This window comes from Penicillium cosmopolitanum (genome assembly GCF_028827165.1).
Source record: "Penicillium cosmopolitanum strain IBT 29677 chromosome Unknown utg000003l:1.0-3747932.0:1.0-3751027.0, whole genome shotgun sequence".
In the NCBI taxonomy this organism is placed as follows: domain Eukaryota; kingdom Fungi; phylum Ascomycota; class Eurotiomycetes; order Eurotiales; family Aspergillaceae; genus Penicillium; species Penicillium cosmopolitanum.
In genome coordinates this window covers 429,538-448,594 of record NW_026622673.1, presented here as the reverse complement: position 1 = coordinate 448,594, position 19,057 = coordinate 429,538, and the positions used below count along the sequence as shown (strand labels likewise).

Here is a 19,057-nt window from a genome sequence, read left to right as displayed (position 1 = left end):
CGAGTGAAGAATGTGAGATATGCCTGATATGGGTATGATGATATTCAGACTAATCGCTGGTCCTCCTAAAGAAGATCCAGCTCCTCCTTTTGAGGGGATCCTCTGTGCGTATGAAGCAGGTTAGCGAGGTGATGTATCAACAGGCGGCCCCGGTGGTGGATAGGCACCTCCTCCGCATTTCCGATACCTCACTGTACGGTTGGCGTAACACCATACACCGGATCCTGGCAGCAGAATCCCTCTTCCTTTTTCTTCCCTTTTTTCCTTTTTCTACCCTTTTGCCTGTCTGATTGTTTCGCGTTTTGTCTTGTCCTGGAAAAATTACTTAAACAGAATAGGAGTGCAGTTCACGTAGTCAGAAAAATTCCCAATGTGTATGGTATTGTATATAAAATCCTCGGATTCCACAAGATGGGACTTTTAGGCAAGCTTGCTACAGTACATCGAACCTAGGATCACCTGAAAGGCCCCATCTTCAATTTAAACTATAATAGTGCATCCAAGGGAAGTATTTAATAAATTGGGATTCTGTTCGTAAAAAGAGACGCGAAACAGACCGTTCCACCGTACATTGAGCCGGAAATGACTTTCGTCCAGGGGTTTTAACTTATTACAGTCCTGCTTGAATGAACAAAAATTCCTTTCAATATTAAAACCTAACAGATAAGCCCAATCATGTTGTTATGTCAAAGGTATGACTTGGCTTACGAAGAAAGATCCTCGCTCACATCATATTCATGCGACATCTCTCGCTCCCACGATTGCCACAAGACCAAATACCGTGCCACTAGAATTCCATCTTCGGAAGCTAAACGAGAGGCAACGACACTGGTCGAAATTTTCTTGCCAACCTAGTTGCTCTGATTAGCTTAGAAGTCATAGCAATCTTATGGTCGCACTTACGGCACTCGAGGCATCAGGGCCATTCATGGTGCCCTGGATATGGGAGAGACTGGAGCCTAGCAGCTCATCCTCTGAGTATGAGGCACCAACGCTCTCCGATGCCGCAACCCTGTGATCTTCACTCGTTTCCGAATTGTCTTTCTCTATAGTAGCAGAATCGTCATCCAATTCTTCAATATCGAGATCGCCGTAACTTGGTAGAACGTCAAAGAGCTCATTGTCGCTTTCTTCTGTTTCATTCGCCATTTAAGGGACGTTCTGGCACATGCCACTGGAAGTGTCCACGGATGAGTGCTCCTGGGGACAATCAAATATGGCTTCACTTGAAGAGACCATGCATTAACCAAGGATCAAATAGTAGATCTTTTGCAGAGGCTCTTTCCTCAGGAAGCCAACATAACATTCGTCGGAGAAACCGTAGAAAGTCGTCCTTTTCTTCTCCTTTGAGCCTTTCTTCTAGCGTATCAAGATTATAATCCGGAATTGGAGCTGCGCCTTTCCAGTCACCTGATACACAAGTCAACGATTTTTGATTCAGCCAAATTATATCTATAATATATCCCAGGAAAAGGGGTCTGCACGAACCGTTTTTATCCCAAAACAAGTGGCTCCTTTCGCTCCGAACGAGGAACTCAGCAGGAGGGCTTCCTAGGACCGCCTGCACCTCGGCGAGATGATATCCATCATCCAATTCGCGTGCGGAATTCCGCGCCCTGAAAAGGTGGCGATGCTCAAACAGATCCCAGATCTAAGGATTGTTAGCTTCATGACGAATTCAAATGACACAGCGATTACGTGGGCAATTGTCTTACCACCATCCCAACATTCCAGATATCAACTTTGCTGTCCCAACTCATGCCCAAGATGACCTCTGGTGCCCGATAGATATCTGGCATCATATCACCCTGTTGCCGGTCAGTCCCTAATCGAGTCTCGCCTAAATCACAGAGAACTGGCGTTCCGTAAGAGATGCGGAGTGGTCGTGATGGGTAAATGGTACGATCCTCGAGGATTTTTCGTAGTACAGGTGTTTCAAACTCCGCTTGTTCGAATTGACATAGAATAGAATCGTCTTTGATGCCAAGGAGAATATTATTTGGTTGGAGATCTAATATGCCATTGGTCAATGCTTCCCACCCTTTAGTAGCGTAATTTATTGAAGTGTTTCATACCGGTATGTGTAACCCCTGCCTCCATGTGAAGGAAGTCTAGAGCGGCAAGAATATTTCGTATGGTAGTCCTCACCATGGCGCTGCTCATCACCCCATTAGGGAGCAACGAAGTGAGCTGGTCAAGGCTGATCCCAAGAGGCGAGTGGACCAGACAATTGTGAGTACCATGCCCATCTGGACTCTGGGTCTGAAAGACTTCGATCAACGGTCGCAGGCACGACTGACCAGCATGACTAGATTTGATTGTTTTTAAATGGTTATAGATATCGATCTCCCGAGCCGCAGTTTTCGAAGCCGTGTTTATTTTTAATGCTATGTAACGATGGTCCCTGGGCCGGTTAGCTAGGGTCGATGAGCCAGAAGTTGCTTGCCCTTACAACAAGTCGCGGCAGAGCCAGACTGTCGCGCTGGAGACATAGCCCAACTTGCCCACTACTTGATATCGACGGTTGAATAATTACCTCTCCGATGCGCACTGGATAAAAATTTTCGGATTTGTAAGTTGGTATTGACTCCTCTTCGATTTTTAGGGAAGGGTCGATGATATCCCACCCAGAACAGGGAAAGACGCGCGGTGCCAAGGGAGAGCGAAGATCAGCCATAGCACGCTTGCTTAAGCCTGTACATGAAGAGGCAATGTTCAGATGATATGTCAGTCGTGAGCTAGGAAGTATTGTTAGGCGGTTGAATAGTCGTCTTTTGGCCGCCATCTTGCGTTTCTCAACGAGAAACAAAGGACCACCTGATGAATTGGGTGGATTCAGATCGGGTTAACTATTGGGCCGACGAACGCGTGTCACATGCTTACATACTACTGTAAAACCGGTTTAGTACGATGCCCCGTGCACAGCCAATTTGTATCTATCAGAACAAGCTAAAAGTGTATGGACTAGTATGCATGGCGAATGAGATCAAGCGGAATCAATTTAGAATAAAAAGGACTGGTGACGCGCGCTGCGCACGCTGTGGCCCTGAAACCGAAAGAAGTGCGAAAAGTAATGGCCAGTAGAGTGATAACGTTGAGTTTGTGCACTTGGTTTTGGTAAGGGTCGCAGGAAAGTTCGATGCACGTCCGTAAGGATCAGCCAATTATACGCTCGACAAGCTGCATAGTATAGTGGGGCGTAAGGTGTGATTGGGTAAGGATAGGAGAAACATACTCAAAAGGTCAAAGTGGCATGAACGGACGGGACTCAGCACAGGGTGAATATCCGTTTGCCGAGTGAGAATTACGCGTGACTTGGACTTGTTTTATGCTTATTCGTGGGATGGCATAATGATGGCCCAGTCTGAAGCAATAAATGCCATTATGAGATAGTCTTATTCTATAACGATGGAGCACAGGTTCGCATGTTCGAGGAGTCCTGCCACGCAGAAATTGTTTCCTTTTCGAGCTCTTGGAGTCTTCGCATTTCAGTCAGCAGTTGAGGGTCAGGTCCGAATCGGAGATCTTGCATGTCGAGTTTCTGCAGGAGATGAAGTCCCTTGGAGGATCGAAGTCGGGATAGCTGCACATACATCGAGCAATACTTCCGGTGACGATCTTGTCCCCGAATGGTAGGGTCATCTTTGAGATCGAGGATCGCCGCTATAAGGGTCGAGCCTTGCACTTTATAGTCGGTGAGACAGAAAGATGGACACAAAGGGACTTGCTTCCTTCGCACTGAATAGCTTTTCAGAGTGATAGATCGCTCTAGTGGAAAGACTGGCATGACGGAAGGTTCAAGGTCTTCAAATCCCGCGGCCCTTGCTTTATCCGGCTTTAGTAAAATGCAGGCAGGAGGTTTGGTACACATTATGTAGAGCTCGTCGATTTCAAAGAATCTAGTGGGAAGGTGTCAGGAGCTTAGGTTTCTGACCGCTTACGAAAGATCAACGCACCAGTCGGATCTACCACAACTCCTATAGCAGTTCCCACAGCACCATTGACCAGGCCGAGCAGAGTACAAATGTTGGTCAGCATAGCGCTAGGCATATTCGGTGTGTACAAGAGGAACCCCGGGAAAGGGATCTTGGTGCCTTGGTCTGGTTGCTGGAGCAAGTCATCGGCACGAAGTCGGAGGTTGATAGGGTCAGTAGATTTGGTCCGTGTATGATGCGCAGGGAATATATAGACATTTTGGGATCGGATACGTGCGAATTGCTCTATTCGAACGCGATTCACCTGGTGACGCAGAGAGTTTAGCTTGACGACGGTGGTGGCATCTTCTAGTTGAGGGCTGGCCAAGGACGTGATCGCTTTGCTGTTAAGGACGGATCGATCAGCTTCAGTTAAAGCCCCTATCCTGGCACGCGAGTAGGAGATCGCGAAATGGAGCATCTTCTGACTGTCTCATTTGCTCATCGAGGATGATTACTTGTCTGAACTGATGCCAGAGGAGTCGACCATTCTCATCCTCGCCTGCGCCCCTTCTTGGCTCCTTCCATAGTGCTGGGCCCCGGACGGGTGGAAACTGGAAGAAGTCGCCGATAAAGATGACAACGGGAAGACCACCGAAAAGATCGGTGGAGGATCTGTCCAGGGACTTCGCGATTTTGCAGTGATTATCGATCACACTGGCCATGGTCAGATCCATCATGCTTACCTCGTCCACGATCATGATGGTTTTGCGAGACCAGAGCCGCCTCACTCGGGAACTCATTGTGGTTCCTCGTGAGCGGTTGATGGAGATCCCTAAAGATGTGTGGTAGGTGTTCCCGCCGATGTTGTCGGCCGCGGCACCAGTTGGCGCCATGACGATGACGTCGTGTTTCCGTGCGAGAAGGTCCATACCGGCGTCAATTGCCTTGACAATCTGGCTTTTCCCCGTACCACCTTCTCCCCCAATATAGAGGAGGGTCTGATCGCGCAGGGTCGAGTCATAAGGGTGGTCCGCCCAGGCCAAAGCTTCAGATAGCACCTCTCGACGATCATTCGTTGTTTCCAATTTAGGGGGATCACTTCACTGACCAGGGACCCAAGAGAGGCACCAGTGGGATTCTGGCCAACCCGGGATCGGCGATCATCCATTACAGGGATGGTGTCCGAGCTTGCGAGCATAGGTTGCAAGATGCCATCTTCAGTCTGGACGTCGAAATCGTCAAGCACAAAACAAGAGGTCGCAGCATCATGATCCGCGCTTTCCTCATGATCAGGATTAGCGAAGTATTCCAGTCGAAACTCCCATTCTTGCAACGTGGACGATGGGAGGAATCTTAGACCAGAAGAATCGTATGCACGAGTGTGAAAGATATCTAGGGGCTGGAAGTTCTGTAGGAGCAACCGTCGTGTTGGGGTTATGGCACTGAGCAAGGGAGGGATCCGCCGTCCAGTGACCAGCATCTCTCGATACCATGCATTGCTGACGGTGTGGTAGGCGGCGATCAATGTCTCCGCGTTAAAATTCTCATCTTGCAGGTGAAAGAATTCCTCGCCCTCTTCGCCATCAGAATGAAAAGCTGCGAATTCAAACGCATCAGCATCTTGTTGAAGCGAACCAGCTGGGCCATTTGCAGACTTCCACAACTTTGTGTCAGCCTGGCAGTCTTCCTTGGATTTTCGCAGGATGTCGATGTTTCTCGCAAAAGCTCGGTTGTGAAACGCGAGGGTTGGTTCAACGGCCGCCCATACTTGAACGCAGGCGTCCCGTTGTGTCGCATACCGTCGGAAGAGATTAGTCAAGTGGCCCCAGGGAACAAAGAGGCCTAATAATAACTCGGCAATATCATTCAAGATCGCGGTCGTCTTTGGGTGGCCTCCGGGAACAGCATCTTCCGCGACCTGGAATTCGGTTAGCTGACCGGTGAAAGTTACAGTGGCCACTTGAGACGGGGTGCGCGCCAGGCGCTGTACATGCGTGGTACATCTAGGGTGGCGTGGATCGAAGTCTATGTCGTCTGCGATAGCATCGCGACTGTGCCTGGTCTTTACAAGCATGCAGTATTCAAAGAGCCCAATAGAGCCCAATAGAGGCCAGGTGCGGACCGCGCCATTTATAGTTGTCAAAGATGCTCACGGGGACAGTGTCGCCAGCCTCATACGTGCAAGTTTCTTCTGCGATGGGGTCCGAAGAGTTGCTACTTGGAACGTCCCCCGGGTGAATGATTGCGCGGACATAACGCCTTAGCCACCAGAGGTTGATGCGGGTAAAGGTGTAGTTAACGGTGTAGTAGGTAGGTAGCTGGAGCAATACGCTAGCGACCTGCACACCGCTGATCTCTCGGTCATGAGAGAGAGCATTAAAGCAACGTAGCGCAAAATTTTCGACTCCTTTTTCTCGAAGACGTAGGTCTGTTCTCGTTGGTGGGTCAGCAACCTTTGCTTTCTCAATGGACTGCTTCAGCAAAGCCGCCTTGGCTACTATCTGCCATGGAGAGACGTCGTCTTTCGTAGCGTAGTTCGTGATGTAGTAGATAAGTGACAAAGTCTTGGAGATCGTTGGAATCCAAGAGATATCTTGATTGGAGCGGATGCAAGTAGAAATGGCCGGGTTCCACGGATTTATCCAGGCATGATTTCGAGCGAGGTGAATCAAGCCGAACTCGTCTATCTTAGTGGCAGGAACCATATCTCGGGCATACCGAATCGACAAGCATTCTTTCTGGATCCCGTTTGCCGGTACTTGAAGCATGTGGCGAGATGGTTTCGGGAATGGACTTGCATTTTACGAGCGACGCAATTGCTATCGTGAGATAGTCGGAGATGAAAGTCGTCATCGGACTCTGGGTGTTTAGCTGATGGTGGCATGCTAGGAAGGTCCACTGCAGGGTCGTGCGGAACACTCTCATCAATGCCTTGCGTAATGATTGACTCCAGGCAGCGAATCATTCGGGCCGCAAAGTTGCTATCTTCGAGTAGTCTATCCCGTAAGGTGTCGAAAGCCAGGTTACCTCTCGCCCATGCCAATCCGTGGAGATGCAACATGCCTCGACCGTTCGTCTCGACAACAGCAAAATGGTTCGAGAGATCGCCTAGGATTCCGAGCTGTCCAGTATTGGTAGCGAAAAGGCCGTCCAGGATGGCCTTGCAAACGTGATGGAAGAACTCAGCGACAGCCACGGGGTTAGAGGTAGCAGCAGCCTCACGTATGGCGGCACTCGCCGCGGCCAGGCTGTCTCCAGAGTACTCTACACCGGCCAGGATCAGGACGAGGGGATTCCGCAGGTCGGAGGGGTTGATAGTAATCCAAAAAGCGGGCATGCCGTACCGTGTAATCAGACCTCGAATTTCTGCGCGCATTCTTAGTTTCTGCGCGAAGGATCCTGGGACCTGCATCCCGATCGTCTCGATATTTCGCAGCAGTCGTCGAATGATCGGATCCTCAATTTTCTGGCCAGTTGCGACCGTCTTCGCTGCATCCTGGAGCTGGTTCACCGTCAGAGAAGCGATGTCATTCATAGTCGACTGCCAATTCTGTCGTTTGATGAGGAGTGTGCTGCCTATAGATGACTTACGAAGCTGGATCACGTCATACAGCAAGTACATGAAGGTTTTGTGGCGTGTGAACCTACGCGAATAAGTAGAGGCCAGCATAACTATTTAATTATCTTCAAAGAAGCGACGCACCTTCTACTGTGGTGACGCAAAGCCCAGTTGGCAAAAGCGGCAAGCGACACCGGGACAGACCGGTCATCGAGATGGCCACCGATCCCAGTCGGAAACAAAGTTGGGAATGTGGCGGTAAAGTACTGAGGATCTGTCCACTGATCCAGCAGGGTGGCATCTCCACGGGTTGTGTAAGAGATTGCCGGCATCTGTCGATGATTGAAGGGTTGCGTGTTTCTCTCACTCTCTCTAACCGACATGTCCTCACGCGATGGTGCCGGTCTGTTCGTGGCCACGCTAAACAAAGCGTCCAACGCGCGAAGATTGGGGTCATGTCGTTCTCCGTTGATGTCCGTGGAGACAGAGCCGGTGAAGAGAGGTTCACCGCTACTGGTGTCAAGCGCACCATCTTGGGCAGCTTGGAGATCGTTCTCGTAGTTCCCTGTCTGTAGGTTTACCGTGTACCCCTCACGCTCATGGTGATCGGACTCGTCGAGAAAAATAATGTTATCTTGCAGCTCTGGCGGGATGAAGTCATCGGCCCAGTCGTCAATCATGGGACGGTTGATGGTGAGTTTACGGTAGAGGCGGTTATGTTGAACAAGGTATTGCAGGGCCGCTAGAACCTTCGCCTTCCGAACGAGCAAAAATGGATTCAGGTCCGAATCTACGGGGGGTCGGGCACCTAACCAGAACACCTTGATTAGGCTATGCAGGGTCAACTCCGGGCTCGGCAAGATACCGAGTAGCGGTCCCGGATCTTGTGGAATGACAATGAAATGACCGCGGAGAGCATGGTAGCTGACTGACGAGGCATGGCCTCCCGGCCGCAGTTTCAAAACGACACCGAGAGGATGACACTTTGCAATGAGGCATTCTTCCGTTAGAGTAAGGCCTTCCAGTACGGACGGAAAGTTCTGACAGAGAGTCACATTCACAAGGTTCTTCGCAGAGAACTTAGGAATCACATCTCGATTGAGTGAATTATAGCATGACGAGCAGAGATCCCAAGTCTCACCATGCCGGCCGCAACTATCTAGGGTTCCCTTCAATGGCAACAGCAAAGGATCCTCAATATCCACGTGGTAGGTATCAGTGATGGGCACAAATTTTCCGCATGAGCAACAGACACGTCTCTTCGCAGCCGCGGAAATCTCGTCCTCGTACCTGGCGATGGATGTTCGTATGTGTGAGCAGATCTCCGGGGGAAAAGCATCGGAGGCGACGGCCCGACCTTCTAACTCATCACGTAGGAAAGAGAGCGCTCTATCTAAACTGTCTTGGAATGACGACTGGGCCAGCGTTCCTTGCCTTTTAACCATGGGGCGCAATGGAGGCGGATTGGACCTTTTTTGAGGGGTGATTGGTGATGGCAGTCGCGGCTGGAAGCCCGGATCCAGCACAGGGTCGGCAGGAAGCAAGGCTCTAAGCATCCCCGACTCTGTGGAAGATGCCGCCGTCCTCCATGGAGCAGCGTGGCGGCAGCGATAACAGGTCGTAGTATCATATGATGAGTGACAGGGCCGCGCACACGTCGAGCAAGGAAAAAACTGTGGGGAAGAGACAGGCACGGTGGGGGAATTAGGAAACAGACGTTGCTCGGCAGGATGGCTACCATTTCCCACAGCAGCAGCGAGTTGCCTCGCTCTGAACCCCCGCAGAGAAGCCCCCCCGGCGGCATTCCACGCAAGTCTTAAACTGTGTGGAGTACCACGGTCTGGCGCAACGTGAACAGAATGTAGTTGGGGTAAGGAGAGAAGGCATTAGAAGGTCAGCCAATTTCGAAAGAGGACACGGCGCCCCTTTGTAGGCTCAAATAACGATTGAATAACGATTCAAAGGCCGGTAGGCATAGAAGCGAAACGTGGAGGAGCATCGCGCAGCGAGAAAGAAGTAGGATGATCATGTAGAGATAGTAAAGAAATCGCAGATGTCAAACTGTTGATGTGCGCACGGCCACGTACCTGTGGGATACGTGGCGAACACGGATCAAGCAACAGCAAGCAGGGAATCATTTCAAAATGGGGACGTCGGAAGCTTCTCAACTACAAGAGACCAGGAACCCCTGACACGGAGAAGTGATAAAGCGCAAAGGAAGCACGAAGCCAAAGAAGGCAGAAGCGAAAACAAATGAGAGCAATTCTTGGCAGGAAAGAGGACGAACCAGCGTCAAGATCTGTTGCAGATCTGCAACGAGTTTGGCAGTGGGAGCGCAGCAAAGTTTCGCGGGCAGGTCGCGCAGGATAGTATACCCTTTCACTACGTTCCTTCGTTTCAGGGCAAAGATAGACATGCGATCGAGGGTAGGTTGAAATACCCCATGTATGTGCAAATTAGGGTTCCGAAAGGAATAAAGGAATGCGAATATACGACATATTCATATTCGCGCGAATAAACGCCTTATTCATATTCGCATTCATGTTATTCATATTGTGAAATTTCTCCGCATTAATACTTTGTCCGGTACAGCGGTTATCGTATTACCGAAATGCGGCGCTAAGAGGCCGATTTCACAATGCCATCACTTCATCAGCAACGCTGGACTGTGAATCTCCGTTGCGAATGAATGTCAGAAGGCACAACCCGCTCATGTAGGTTTTGATTGGTATGATGTGCCGTCGTTGATCTTTTTGAGATATGCTACGCATTCGTAAGTGCCTATCCATAGAAACGTGACACCGACCACGAAGATTGGTGAAGATTATATATATCTACCAGCGCCATTGCGAAGCATCTTGGGCAATGACTTGAATGGATCTGCTTAATCTCCTCATTCAAGTTCGATCCATTTCAAACTCCGTCCATATATTAGTCCTGAGAAATGGCACGTGAAAACGCGTTTGCCTCACTCTCCAGAGCCTCAGATGACCCTGGCTGCATTTTGTTTACGTTCAAAATCATCGATATCGCGTTGCGAAAACACAAAAGAGACCTATCAACTATCCACGTCAAGAAGGGCATATAAAGCGCGAACATGAATGGGCATGTCAACAACCATCCTATCCTCAAGCCCCCCTATCAGTTTCTAACCCCAGCCCAGATAGCTCAAGGTACGTTATGCATCACTGTCGATACCACTTTGATATACTGATACCAGGAAATGGTAGCATGGCATCTACACTCAATCTGTCCATGCGGAGGACGCGCGGTCTTCCACGTCGGGACTATAATGCTCTACACAATGGCCTGGTTTCTTCGCCTTCACAGCAATCTGAGGAATCTACCTGTGAAACAGGACGCCCTTACTCTCCTGAGCCCTCTCTATCTAGGGACCTAGAAGACACGCCTCAGTCAAAGCGGTCTTACTCTTTCCTTAGCTCCTCGCCCTCCCCGCTTGATCCTGCTTTTTCAGAGAGCAGGAGCAATACGAGTAGTCCGCACCCGTGCAAAAGACGAAAGCCGAAGTCATATTCTAGTTGGACTATCGAGCACTTTTGGACCACAGATCTGGATAACACTTGGTGTCGGCAGGGTGGCCCACCAAAAAAAAGACCGACTGCTGATTTGTAAACATTGCAGCTGGTCCTCCAGAGATTCAGCGCGCTATGGTTCCACTTCGAATTTGTTGGTGCATCTCCAGACCAAGCATCGTATCAAGTCTGGAGCCGACTCCATCTTCCTACCCGCGGTCGAAGGAAGCCTCGACCGGTTCTTGGAGTCCCAAGAGAAGAAGGCTGGCGTTGAAGAAATGCTAGTCCGATGGGTCATTCAAACAAGACAGCCTTTTACAGTGGTAGAACATCCGGCTTTCAGGGCACTCGTTGAAGCAACGGGGGCCACTTTGCCCATCAAGACTGCTGATACTCTTTTCAACCGAATCAAGGAGGAATTCTATTCAAGTAGGACTTCTGTGAAAGTGGAGCTTGCGAGGAGCAGCCGTACACTTGCATTATCTCTTGACGTGTGGACGTCGGAAAATCAGATTGCGATAATGGGGATCATCGGTCATTGGATATCCCCTGAGTTTGAAAAGCGAGAAGAGCTCCTCGAGTTCACCGAAATTAATGGACCGCATTCTGGGGAGAACCTAGCGGAAGTTGTACTGAAGATGCTCGATGAGCTAGATATCGCGCCCAAGCTCCTGACCATCACGGGGGACAATGCGGGCAATAACGGGACACTCTGCGATAGCCTGCATGACCAGCTCCTCAAGAAGTATGATAACGACGATGACCGCTTTCGCATCAGGCCTCTGATGCGGTTCCGTGGACGACAGAGCTTTATTCCTTGCCTTGCCCATGTCCTCAATCTGATTTGCAAAGATGTATTAGCTTCTTTAAAGGCTGGTTCAGCTCGAGAAGCGAAGGCAATACTAGATGACATGGCGATTCATACTAGCCCAGCATTCAACTCCCTTCACAGCACGAAAGGAGCAATCATGAAAATCCGATTGCTGACGCTGTGGATCGCCCGTAGCCCACAGCGCCGCCAAGATTGGAAAGAAGTATCACCGACCAAAAAAGTCAGTTATGACGTTGACACCCGATGGAACTCGACGTATATCATGATTCAAGATGCCCTTCGGCTACAAACTGAGCTGGGGCAGTTCGTGCGGATACATCCAGAAGTTCAGGCCCTCCAGCTTATCGATGACGAATGGTCGACACTTCAGCAAGTTGCCAAGATTCTGAAGCCGTTCTGGGGCCACACAAACTCCGTTTCAAAGGCATGCCCAACAATTGTGGAAAGTCTACCGATTTACTGGAGCTTAGACGACTTGTTAAATGACGTTCGAAATGCGGAGGGAGATTTTGAAGACGTGAACATTGAAATTCGCGACGCGGTGGAAAGAGGGATTCGGAAAATGAACAAGTTCGCTAGAAAAATGGACGACAACCTTCTGTACTATGTGGCTTCCGTACTGGATCCGCGCATCAAGTCGTCTTTGATTGTATCTCAAATGAGCGAGCAAGATTCAGGGCTTATTGTCTCTCAAGTGCGGGAATTTCTAAAAAAGGAATACCCTCCAGAGCCATTCGTGCCGCGAGAAGTTGACCATCCACGTCCACCGGGGATGTCAGAAACAATGTGGAGGACTCTGCGCAAAGTTCAGCCATCGAAAGAGGCCTCTTTGTCGGATATTGATAAGTATTTGGATTGCCCGCCAGTCAACTGGTCCCACCATATGATCGGCGATGCAGACGCAGAATGGGTCCTAAAGTGGTGGAAGGCTAACGCGTTTAATTTTCCCCTTATGGCAAAAGCCGCTCGCGATTATCTACCCATCCCTTCGGCAGAGGTCGGGATTGAACGCGAGTTTAGCAATGCCCGAGATGTTTTGGGCCTCCGAAGGCACCGTCTGAACGCGGAGACTATGCGATGGCTGATGCTATTGAGAGAAAAGTCTCAGGCATAAATTTCCAGTAGTGCATGCATGTAATTTCCATTACTTCGAAATTAAAGACTGGCACGTAATTCGCTATGGAACAGAGTGTAGGAGCATGGTTGATGTATTCGAATGTAATGAAATGAATGGTAATGTATGGTATTTTATTACATGAATAAATATGAATTGACCATATATTCATGAATATTGCGAATATGAATAAAGGGCTTATTCATATTCCTATTATTCAATTCATATTATTCATATTCGCCAATATTCATGAATATTCATGAATAATCATATTCCTTTCGGATCCCTAGTGCAAATACTCCGTGGTTACTACACCGAGGTTACGGGCTGAACCAATTTACCATACAAAACACAAAGAAATGCGGGTTCCTGGGTAACCAATCGCTTGCTAGTGGTTAGTTACCACAGCATACGCTGACAACAATCAATTGCATTAACCAATGCAAGCTCTCGATCGGTACACAAAGTGGGATTATGGCTAGATATCGGACCGATCCAGCCAAATATTGTTTGTAGGACCCATGTATAGGATACCTCATTTTCCTCTGACATCAGACAAAAAGCAATACTAAATGTAGTATTACAAGGAGATAGACCAATCAGATGAAAGAGAGGCATCCGAAAGCGGTGAGTCTTATAGCTACAATCCATAAGAAAAACCCGATTGTACTTGCGGGCGTACTCGATTGATATCGGATGGGCAAAGATCAGATAAGTCAACTTACCACTTTCGTCCTGTTTGCTATCATAAAACCAATTGCCGGTTTTTAATTGGTTCTCAAGGTATTGTGTAGACGTCATATTCCCTAGGATTGTAATGAACATGTCTGATTTCTAGTACATCTCCTGAGCTAACAATTTATAAGGGGTAAAACTAATTACTTAATCAATCACGTTTAGCAGAAGTACCCATTAATATCCTGTTGAAGTAGGGATGCTCTGGTAGTGATATTCAGGAGGTGCCGATCAGCTTGAACTGTTGATCATGTGACCCATGAAGTCGAATTGGCCACCGACTTGATATTAGGGCCTAAGGCAGCAATCAGGTGACCCACAATGGAAAGCGTTGACTAAGCAAAAAGTCTTGACTAAGACAAAATGTGGTCGGACTACCAAAAAAGTGTGGTCGGAGTACCGTCACCCTATTCTGACGGCTATGAACCTCCTGCTCCACGTCCGATTCGAAGGCCTGTCGGTGGCCATGAGCCGGCCTCGCTGTTGACCGAGCGATCCATCGGAGCATCCAGGATAACGAAGAGAAACGGAGAATCGACGGCCACAGAAAAAGACAACAATTTCCCGGGGGGGGCCATCAATCAGCAAATTGAAACGAGCTATTGGCAATAGTCTAAAGGCCAGATATTTCAGCCCCTGATTGCAGCTGAGCAAGCGATAAGACAGGCCGTGGCTTAAATCTACCCTAGATCCCTCGCCGCGAGAGCAGTCATTTTCAGGTCGGGGCGAAATTTGTCGCAAACAAAATACCATGAATATCTCGTCCAGTGGTAAGTTTCCCTGAAACGGTTGAAGATCTGCCCAGGGTCGTGCATTTGTAAATACGGCTACATCCATTCCCCGTGGTACAAAGTGATTCCGGGCCCTCGTGCACGTGGGATCGAGCTGACGCCTGCTAGCTCGTCTCTGGCTTGCCTATGCTGATGCCAGACTACACTGACGGCAAGTCTCTACCACCCTCAGTCACCAGAAATCATGCTGACACGGAGAGGCAGTGAAACACAGCTCCTGGTTCGGCCGTTCCCACGAGTTCGGTCGGGGTGCTGTTCACGGCTAGTTTAGGGGATCTTATCTACGCCACGAGCACGGTGAGTTGCGAGCGACCACCTTGCGCCAGCTAATGATAACCGGTGCTAGATCGAATGTATCCTACAGCAAATTTCTTAGGCTATGTCCCAATTCAGACGGCGATTCAAAGCTAGTCAGTATGTTCTCGTCAGCGAACGACCACCTTGCGCCAGCTGCTGATAATCAGTGCTAGATCGAATGCTCCCTCCTCAATGTCATTGTTGTAGTTCAGAGGTATTAAATTGTATTTAGTTCAGAGGGAAACATTAGGCTATATATACAATGAGAAGAACAATTTGATTGGAAATTAACTTGGTTCTTCGTATAGATATCTCGGGATTAATTCCGATGGTTCGGCTTGGTTCCTGATCTGCACCAGCCTCATATCACAACACCCACAAATATGTAACCGTGAGACCACAGAGTGATTTCAAAAAGTGCCCCACGTTTCCCATGCACGTGTAGCGATTCGCATCTTTATTTTGTGTTCGGCCGCAAATTAGGATGAGAGAGCTGCTGCTTGAGCCGTTGCATAAGGGTTGTCCGGCTTAGTCGATGTCGTTCAATTCCATGGTCAGGCACGTTGGGGCAATTCCGATCTAATTTCCGCCCTTTGACCAGGCCTAAAAGGCACCCTCGGGTGCAATATTGCCGTGACTTGCCTTGGGAGCGTGATTTGTGCGATTTCTGACCCGTCGATAAAGACGAGGAACCCGATTGTTGAGAAAGGCGGGACTATGGAGATCGTCGACTCGGAGTATTAGGATCGAAACCACCTTCAGAGTCATCATGACCTGATGATCTCGAGCCCCGCGAAGGATTATACGCAGATCTGGATCTAGTCTTGACAGGAGCTGCTCGGCAGTATTCCAAGCGACTTCGGGTCGATGGTTTAAAAGGGATGTCCTTCTCCGCGTTCTCCTCCAAAAGATCGTCGTACATCATCTCCCAAGTCTTTAATTTGTCGGCCGCCCAGTTTATCCAAGCGATGTCTCGTACCGGTTCTCGCAAAGCGCGAAGAGTGAACGCCACCATCCGGTGGAGCCACCCTGCTCTGCCTCTTGCCCCTTCACGAGGCTTCATCCCTCCTTGGCAGACCCTCTGTGCTATCCTCTCGATGATGATTACTTCTCCATTAAAGGTCCTGCTTTTGTTGCCCCGTTTGCCGTGTCACGATCAGGCGCCTGGACCGGTTCGGAGGACCCACTTCATGCGCTGCCATACGTTTTTTGCACTTATCCTGACCGTCAGACCGAATCAAGGAACTATTCCTTGGTCTGCCTCCCGAGGGTCATCCCTCTGCGGGTTCTTGAATTCCTCCTTGTAGCCGATCTTGGAATTTTGCTTTTGTATTCATAGCCCCAGAGCTTGAAGCTGGCTCCATGCAGGCTGTTGCAAAGTTTGCCAGGTGGCAGTACTCCGAATGGGCCCTGCTTGGGGAACGGGCACCAGGCAGAGGAATATCACAGGGTATAATACATTCCATTGGAATAGCTATTCAACAGGTCTCACAGGGGTAGGGGTCCTTGCCAGATACAAGATCTCTCGACAGTGGTGCCCTCCGGAATCAAAACTTGAATGGAAAAATGTCACTATCCCTGACCCTGAATCGAAGTGTCAGTCTGTAAGTCGTTCAGTACCTGATACACTTCCTCGGTGCCAGAGGGAAAGGGACTATGTCGCCAGTTCTGCTGAAGAATGCCCTTGACAGCCTCCACCACGGACCGTGAATCCGAAAGTAGCACAAACCCTCGCGAGGGAACGTTCAAACCGGCCTGACCCTGCCCGTCGCAAAGGTAGTTCTCTAGACCCACCGGATCGGTCTCATCCAGCTCCATGATCGGGGACATGACCAGTGGGCCCGCGCTCATCGGGGTGTCACTGAGATTTCCGTATACCCAGAGTACGACGGTGGCCTGCAGCAGTCCAATTGTGTACACGTCACAAAGCGTCTCCTGGTGGAACGCCCGTGCGGCTCGGACGACCTGGCCCGCGAACCAGACCGCAAACCGTGAGCCTGCGTCTTGTTTCCAATCCAGGGCGTACGCTCTGGCGGTTTTATCTGCCTGGGGGCAGCTCTGGTCCTTTCCGTGGCTGACCACGGGCTGGAGCTCCCTGAAGGAGACGTAGAGGTGCATCGAGACCAGATTGTAGAGCAGATCCACTTCCGGCGCCTTTCGTCGCACTTCGATGCTATCTTTCCTGAATCGTTCCAGGATTGCGGTGAGTTCGTCGTGGCGGGACATAAGCACTAGGCTGTTCCAGGAGCTCGAGATGCTGGCTACGCTGCTCAGTCGGCGGTACTCTTGTACGATTGACCAGAGCCCGCTTACGTAGACCATGTGCACGAACGGGGAATCCAGACAGTGTCCATGCGTCCGCAGCAGTCGCGGTGACCGGAGTAAGTCTAACAATGACGTTGGCTGTGGTGTGGTTCGCGCAATGAGTTCATGTTTCCATGCGGCTGGCGTGTCGGCGCGCCAGAGCGGGTCGGGACACGGGAGGGAGGTGTCCATGTCAGTGTAGGGGAGAATGGGGTTGAGCTTCCGGGTTATGGAGACCTGAGAGTCTAGCGTGTAGGAATAATAGATGATGCGACGGATACACTCTTGCTGGGACCAGCGGCGCCATATCGGGTCGAGTTGCTCAATCGAGTCCGTCGCCAGGGCGGCTTCGACCGTCTTTTCTGACCCATGCAGAAGCATACGCGCTTGAGAGATGATAGTCGAGGTGATCATGGAGCAGCTCTCAGCTAACCCGATTTTTCGCGAGATGCCGCTGAAAAATGCAATGTACTGTTGGATCAGGTACGCCTGCGCGAGGTCCATATCTCGCATCTTTGCATGGTCTTCCTCGTACTATCGGCAAGGGTCAGCCAAGTCATGATCAGAAGGGAGCTGTTGGTGTATTTCTACCCGTTGGATAGTGGCACGGCGCACCGTCGCTTGCAGAGCGTATCCGAACTTTCTAACCGTAGCCATGGGGCCGTCTATAGACCCCAGTGCAATCATCGCCGCGAGAAGCTCGGGACGTCGACTCTTCCATTCAAAGGTGGGTAGGTGTACAAAATCAGTACACTCCACCTTCCGCTGGCTGACATATCTGTAGACTAACCTGGACAGAATCTCAGCCGACGGAAAATCTTCAATAATGGGCGCGATCCTTTCTGGATAGGCAGCGAAGACCATGTTCAAGATGCGGTCTCGAGCCGCTGGCGCGATTAGTTGTAGTGAGACATGTTCCGCACCTCGCTTTGCCGGGAGTTCATGGATATCGCCGGCGAATGTTAGGTTGCCTCGTTCCATACTCCCATTTTCTGTAGGCAGAGGCACCCACGTCCGAGCCACGGATGAGGCACTGTATGCCTGCGAGCTGACCGGCATGACGGAAGCGCATTTGTGATCCGGTGGCTCGGGACCCCATATATTGGTCTCATTTGCGGCGGTCACCTCATCGAGAAAGGAAAAATCCATGTCTTGCCAGTCTGTGAGGTCGCCCGCCGACGTCTGGTCCGTGTTTCTATCACCCATGTCGAAGAAACTTGCCGTCGTCCACAGGGTATCGGCGTCTGGTGTGTCGAACAGCATTGGTTCCGGCAGCGGCGCTGGATCTCCCCCTTGATGCACTGACCTTGGTATGTCATCGATCGCGGCGGCCTCATCCGAGCAGGCGGATTGCGGATGGTCCGGGGGAGCATCGCCCCGCTCTTTGGAATCCGTTGGGCAGCGTTGGCTCTGGGCGTCGTCTGAGACGGCTGGCCCGCGGACGGGGACGTTGTCTGGTATTTCACAGGGATACTTTTCTTGAGACATCGTGGACACGGCTTTTCATCCGTACATTTCAACTTGGAAGCTGCGCAGCGCTTACATGCCTGGGCTACTCGATAGGTAAATCTATTAATTGCCGACGCGGTGGCTGAGGACTTTGTGTCGTGAGCGTGTTTTGCCTGATGTCTCAGTCATGAGATCGCGGCGCGCAAACGCCTTGCGACACAGGGGGCAGATAAAGGGTCGTTGTCTCGTGTGCGATCGGTAGTGGCGAGCGAGGTGGTCTGCGCGACTGAACTGGGCCGCGCAGACATCACAGTTGTAATTTTCAAGTCTCGCTGTTTTGTAGCTTCTCACTAGTAACGGTCCCATCATGAGAGGGGAGCCAGAGACTCCAGCATGCAGATGGCGAGGATGCAGAGATAATCCCAATGATGCGACATCCACGTCGTGGTACCCTTGGCGGTGCTCCCCGGGTTTTGTCGTGCGTGTGGAGTTGCGGGGTGGAGTTCGTGTCCACGAATGAGGCTTT

At 50.3% G+C, this 19,057-nt stretch overlaps 3 protein-coding genes across 3 annotated transcripts; 1 reads left to right on the top strand and 2 right to left on the bottom strand.

Annotated features, from left to right (window-relative positions):
* Positions 1 to 1,222: 1,222 nt before the first annotated feature.
* On the bottom strand, positions 1,223 to 2,785 carry N7509_000327 (uncharacterized protein; the record flags this gene model as incomplete). The annotated part of the gene is made up of 4 exons (XM_056624974.1): positions 1,223 to 1,651; positions 1,716 to 2,011; positions 2,076 to 2,447; positions 2,476 to 2,785. 4 exons carry the CDS (start codon positions 2,783 to 2,785, stop codon positions 1,223 to 1,225), a joined length of 1,407 nt encoding a protein of 468 aa, XP_056493556.1.
* A 7,788-nt stretch (positions 2,786 to 10,573) lies between these two features.
* On the top strand, positions 10,574 to 12,955 carry N7509_000326 (uncharacterized protein; the record flags this gene model as incomplete). Its single annotated transcript, XM_056624973.1, has 3 exons — positions 10,574 to 10,649; positions 10,697 to 11,060; positions 11,119 to 12,955. 3 exons carry the CDS (start codon positions 10,574 to 10,576, stop codon positions 12,953 to 12,955), a joined length of 2,277 nt encoding a protein of 758 aa, XP_056493555.1.
* Positions 12,956 to 16,350: 3,395 nt separating this feature from the next.
* Positions 16,351 to 18,570, bottom strand: N7509_000325 (uncharacterized protein; the record flags this gene model as incomplete). The annotated part of the gene is made up of 2 exons (XM_056624972.1): positions 16,351 to 17,616; positions 17,674 to 18,570. The coding sequence occupies 2 exons, from the start codon at positions 18,568 to 18,570 to the stop codon at positions 16,351 to 16,353; spliced, it is 2,163 nt and encodes a 720-aa protein (XP_056493554.1).
* Positions 18,571 to 19,057: the final 487 nt, after the last annotated feature.